The sequence below is a fragment of the Egretta garzetta genome, unplaced genomic scaffold, assembly GCF_000687185.1.
Source record: "Egretta garzetta isolate BGI_Z169 unplaced genomic scaffold, ASM68718v1 scaffold38, whole genome shotgun sequence".
Lineage (NCBI taxonomy): Eukaryota > Metazoa > Chordata > Aves > Pelecaniformes > Ardeidae > Egretta > Egretta garzetta.
The window spans coordinates 2,725,423-2,731,541 of NW_009260667.1; the positions used below are offsets into that span (position 1 = coordinate 2,725,423).

The window sequence follows — 6,119 nt, forward strand, 5'->3', positions numbered from 1 at the left end:
AGTTTAGCACTAGCCACTGAATGGCCAAAGGGCTTGCAAGAAACCCCTATCAAAAATGGCATCAAAGAGGTAGGGCTCTGTCAAAACCATCAGAAGATGACCACACGACTAATGCAACTTAACCAATTTCTGTTTCTGGGTGGGTGGATGCTTTTAAATGTGTGTAAAGTAGCTCTGTAACATTGGTTTCTGTGTGAGCTTTGCCTAAAAAATGTACAAGTGAGAGAGAAATTTTATTGCAGAGTGTTGATTTAGGAAAGCGAGGCATCTGAGAGTTTGAAGAACGTTTTGTAGGTGGTAGCAAAGAAGAAAATATGAAAACACAAGACACACTTTGAGAACTAAATATTCCCTCTGCAAATTTGTTTTCTTTCTTTTCTGTATTTGCTTCTCATTCTTTTCAAACATTAGCACACATTTAAGCATACATCAATACGATAAGCCAGACAGACCAACTGGTATCTGCAATGAGGCCAAAATAGCACAGAAAGCGATGTTATCTTAGTATTCGTGCTTTAGCTTAGATGCTTGCGCATTCTGTCTGACTCGGTCTGTCTGTTGCTTACGCAGTCCACTTGCTGTACTGTATTGCGCTTACTCCTGCTTTGATGATCCAGACATTTTAACAAGGCAGGAAAGGATCACTTGAAAAGTTTTTGAAATATTTTGCTATTTGCATTGCTGCTGAGAAGTCTTTTAAGGACTTTCAAGGTCAGTTTTGAAGTTTTATCTGTACCGGTTAAATCTGACCCCCGTGAGATAGCAGCTGAAATCTATTCATTAAAAATAAAGAAATCAGGAAGTCATCATTAGCCAGGGGGAGTGGGGGGGTGCACCTACGTAACAAGCAAAAGCTGTTTACAACATGTTCAAGGTCCTCTTCTGTTTTGTTTACTGTTCAGGTTTTTCACAGGACCCTTTTTCGTGGCAGGTCTCGGCAACAAGTCATACAGTTAGGAACAGCACACTTGTAAAACCACAAGTTAAACAGAGTGGAAGGCAGCATTTTTCAGCAGCAGTTAAAGCCATGCCCCAGCTCCGGGCCGGATCACCAGGCACCCTGAGCTCCCTATGTGGCTCCTGATGCCGAAAGAAGCTGATGGCTGGTGCAGGTCCCCAGACCCGTTGGTTTCATGTCCAACCGATGACACGAGCATGGGGCCAGGCTGGCAGGGCAGGCTGAGGTCTCTGGCTTGTTACTGAGCAGCTGGAGAAGCTGAACCATGCTCAGTTTGCTGCCTGCCTTTCTCTCTCACTTCCCCTGCGACCGGTGAAGGAAGGGGCAGCTGGGTGGCAAGGCACCGCTCAACTTGTGTTTCAGCAAATGCAGGACGCCGATCACGCCTCGAGCCTGGCCATGCATCAGACATCTGGAGACACTTGCAGCTGAAATGCTTTTAGTAAAACTGTATTTAACATTGGGCAGAGTAAAGCTGCAAGCACAGGAAGCCACTGAAATAGCTATGTGAGTGGGTAGCTGCCCGCCACACTCCACGGCAAAAGTCAGGGCCTTCAGCCTTGCTGGCAGAGCCATGCTGCTTCAGAGCTTGATTTCATTGCATCCAGGGGCTGTTGGGCTGCTCTTGCCCTCCGGCTACGTCCTGTTTTCTTTGCATTTGCCAACAGCGCAAGTAATGCCGGCGGCCGACGAGGCAGCTGGCACTGAGTGTGCTATGCTGGCTTTTCATCTCTAATTACCCCCTTACACTAGGCTGTCTAGCTGTTAAATCACCTATCTGTCATGAAGATATCCAAGTATAGTCACTCTCAGTCTTTGTGTTATCCCTGGTTCTTCCTTTGTGGGGCAAAAACTCCGCCTAGGATGAGTAGGTATCTATGTTTCGGGGGGTTAATTTCTTTTTTTCTCGTACTTATCTACATTGTTGATGGCTGGGCGTGCAGAGCTGGGTGCTGAGGTTGTCAGTGCTATTCCTGCAGTGCAGCAAAGGTGTATTTCTGTTTGGGAGGGAGGAAAAAAAAGGTTTTATGGTGTGTCCCAAGGATGCTTTGGATCTTGGCTTTTTTTAATCTCTCCTGGAAATTCATGCTGCAGCTGGAAACTGTCTGCTAAAGATCCTTTTAGATCTCCAAAAAAAGGTGTGATTATACAGTACCATGACATGCAGATCCGCAAATACTAATATAATTGAAAATGTAACTGCAGAATGTTTGTCTAGTTCAAGACAGACATCATGCTAGCCCTCTTTCTAGTCTATATAATAGCATCTAGCTGGTGCAGCATCTCCTGTACCTGGGCATTGCTCGTGCCCTGGAGACTCTCTGGGCTTTGCTGTGGGTGATCCTTGCTCTCTTTCCCCTACCAGGTCCATGGGAAATGCATGTGCAAGCACAACACAGCAGGGTCCCACTGCCAGCACTGTGCCCCGCTCTACAACGACCAGCCTTGGCAGGCTGCCGACGGCAAAACCGGAGCCCCCAAAGAGTGTCAGTGTAAGTAACCAGCCGGGAACAGTGTCTCCAGAGCCTCTGCCAGAGCAAAATATTTCCTCCTTGTGCACCTTTCTCCTGTGTTTCCAAGAGGCAGCCGATACTGGGACGATGGGCAGGTGTTTGCTCAGCAAGCGTAGAGCCAGTGCCATCACGCTCCTGCCCTGTGCCCACCACGTGTTTGCATGGTGGGGACGGCCCACAAAAGAGTTAAAGAAATTATTTTTTCTTAAATATCGCCTCTAGTTGTTGGGAAGCATGGATGAAAATGTGATGACGCTTCATGCATTGGAGTGAATCATAGGTCATGTCTCCCATTCCAAAATGTGGTTTGGGTTTTCGTGTCTCTTTTCTATAAATCGACATCATTCACTGCCTTAATGAGTCTTTCTCTTCCCTTTGGCTTTGTCTCAGCGTGCAAGTGTAATGGGCATGCTGACACTTGTCATTTTGACATGGATGCATGGCTGGCATCGGGCAATCGCAGCGGTGGCATCTGCGACAACTGTCAGCACAACACAGAGGGGCAGCACTGCCAGCGCTGCAAGCCAGGCTTCTACCGGGACCTCAGGAAGCCCTTCTCTGCCCCAGATGCCTGCAAACGTAAGTCAGCTACCTTTTGCAAGTAAAATGCTTCTGTTAAGTAGAAGGGAGTCAAATGAAAGGTGAGATCTTCCTACTCCTCCTTGGAGCAATCTTCTTGCTTCAGTGAGGATCAGGGAGTTCTTTGAATTCCCTTATTGATGCTGTTTGCAAAAAGCAATGGTGCGGTTTGCAGGGCGAAAGCCTGCAGATCCTGTTGACAAATCTATCCCGAGGATCCCTGTAGCCTGGGGGCAGGGGAAGAAAGATGATTCATTGAGTTTCTCCTGCTATTTTTGGAGAGCAAAAGCTGCATCATGTTTGCATGTTCTCCTTGTTTGGTGATTGCTGCAACCCCAGAAGCGGGGTGCCTCAGCCAACAGGGGTGCAGCTGATAAATAGCATCACCCACCAGTGTGTGTTTGCAGCAGCAGCAGGTGGGTATGGAGGGAGAGACGGGAACACGAGCTAAGTGATATTCCAGAAGGCGCGACACCGAGGAGGCCAGGCCAAAGGCAATGACTCGGACACATGTGAAATTAAATATTTCCCAAGCAAAAGCAGTGATCCAAAAGCCATGCTCCCCGGGGGACTGCTGTGAGGACGGTGACTCACCATGGGGGACTCCAGATCCCCAAACCGCGCTGAGCACATTGCACTGGTCAGCTAAATACAGGGCGCAGGCATGCTCTCCGCTCTGCACCTACAGCCACCCACCGGCTTCAGATCCTCACTGACCCGGATCTGGAGGAGAACCTTCATGGGAGGCAGAAAAAAATCTGACTGACACCCTGCTTGTGTCGTTTGAGGGGACACTGAGAGTATCTCCCACCTTCAAAGAAGTGCCTGAGTCTGAAGGAAGAGAAACACTTCTGGGGTGAGGAGCTCCACCCCAGGCTGGAGAGGGTGTGAGGTTTCACTTTTGTCTGCAGGGTCAGGTGGGGAATGACCACTTTTGTCCCTCTCCCTCGCTGCACATCATCCTTGTGAGACTCCCCGTGGCCCCGCCAGCCTGCCGCAGAAGTCCGTCTTCTCTTCACCTCTCACTCATTGCAAGGAGGAGCAGTAACAGCTGACCCGCCTGTGTTACAGCCCCGATTCCTTTTACAAAACCAGAATCAACCACAGTTCTCCATTACTTGTGTAAATAATTATTTCACTGCTGTAGTATGTACACAAATTTGGTTTTTTAAACAGTGAATTTAATGACTTTTTGAAGTTCTTTTACCTACTTGTGTCTTGTTCTCTGAAACTTCAGATACTTTGCCTCTATAATCATTGCCAGAACTTATGCAACAAACTTTTGTTTTGGAGTCTCATTAGTAAAAAAGCAGGTTTAAAGCTTGCACTTAAAGCCAAACCAGGGGCTTGATGCTTTGTTTTTCTAACTCTCATGAATTCAGCCTTGCTCATTAAGAAAAGAACCAACTGCATCAGTTGAGTCCTGCTAGATAATTCAGAACAAAAGACAAATAAATTCTGTATGGGGCCCTTAACCTCCAAAATGTGCTTTTACTGCAGCTGCACTACCTTCACTAGGATTGTAATTCCTGATGCTCTTTACACGCCAGCTTCCATCAGTGAAGAGCACGTACTTTTCTGAGGCCACTGAAGCCAAGTCAAGCTTTGGCGCCGATTTGAATGCAGTCTCCTGGACACCTAAAAATAACACCCTTCACCTTGGAGGTAGTAGGAGTGGTTGCTGCCTCCTGGGATGTCTCAAGCAACCCATCGAGGAGATGGAGTTTCACAAGGGACCCATCGTAGGGTTTTCCTGGTGCCAAAACACCCAGTCCAAATCCTGCGGCTGTTTGGAGGGTCTGAGAAGGAGTCAAATGGCACCTCCTGGGCTGGCCAGCATGGAGCCTCCTTCCTTGCAAAACAGGTGGAAACAGAGGTCTCAGGATGTATCCCTGCAAAATGGCCACAGCTCGAAGGGAAGGCTGCCAACAGTGTGCGTGTGCCTGTGTGCAAGTTAGACCAGCGCTAATGAAGTCAGGCATTGCATCATGTCATTAGCTATATGTTAGCCAAATCCCGGGAGACCTGATTAAGAAGTTTCTCCCAGCCCTTCTGGGCAGGAGGAAGCTCTGGAGATGAGATGACTAATGGGTATTTTTGTTGAGGTAACAGCAGATATAAATGCCGATGTTTGGTCCTCTCAGCTTGTGGCATTCACCTCTAAATCACTGGCCCGTGGTATTCCACTTTCCACATTTTTTTGCCCCCAAAGAAGTATGTCTGATGTAAAGACTATAAATTTGTTTCCATGACTCTTTAATGCAACAACCCAGCCTCTTTATGGACCACTATGTATTCATCAACTCCGGTATTTAAAGGTGAAAGGTAACATATATTTGACAAGAACTGTAAGATAGCCTAGAGTACAGTGAGAAAAGGTCTACATTTATTTACTTTCTTCATTAAGTACATCTACTCTGTTGCTCTTTTTTTTTTCCCAGTATTTGTGAATTGCAGAGCATGAAGTACTTAAGTATCTCAGGGACGCAACTTCCCCTGGCATAAACTGGGTTCCACAGAAATGTAGGGATTATCTGAATGCTTTCCTTTCAGAGACCCTATTGACACAAAGATGATTTCTCTCTTGGCTCTTCAAACCCTCACAAATGTTCTCCTGCCTAAGACCTCTTCACTGTTTCCCATCTGATCTCCTGCTCCCAGGGACCCGGCATCTCATGGAGGAGCTCAGCAGCTTGCAGGGCCGTAGCAAATGACTAATGACTGTTAAATTAAATTATATAAAACGGGTTAGAGCCTATGCCTGGCACATTTCCAAAGATGGTGCCATGGTCTGCAATAACACGGGACATGCACAGGGCTCTTATTCTTTCCGGGAAGGCCACGGCGTTGCCTGCTTGCTTCTGGCTCAAGGCACCGTTATTGCTCAATTGCAGGGTAGCACTGAAAATTTAAAAATACCAAGGTCTAAGTAAATAAAGGAGTTGTTAAGCCATAATCTTTAAGGATACTTTAAAGATTCTTGTAGGCAAAGAGTGTATATAATATTTGTTCAGGAGTAGGTGTGTACCCGATAAAACGAGACATTCTGCCATTTAAAACAGCAATCT

At 46.9% G+C, this 6,119-nt stretch overlaps 1 protein-coding gene across 1 annotated transcript in view; it reads left to right on the forward strand.

Annotated features, from left to right (window-relative positions):
* The window catches only part of NTN4 (netrin 4), a 53,309-nt gene that overhangs the window by 34,687 nt on the left and 12,503 nt on the right, over positions 1 to 6,119 (forward strand). Inside the window, 2 exon segments of the mRNA XM_035900998.1 lie at positions 2,325 to 2,451; positions 2,863 to 3,051. Of these exon segments, the coding sequence (XP_035756891.1) occupies positions 2,325 to 2,451; positions 2,863 to 3,051 (316 nt within the window).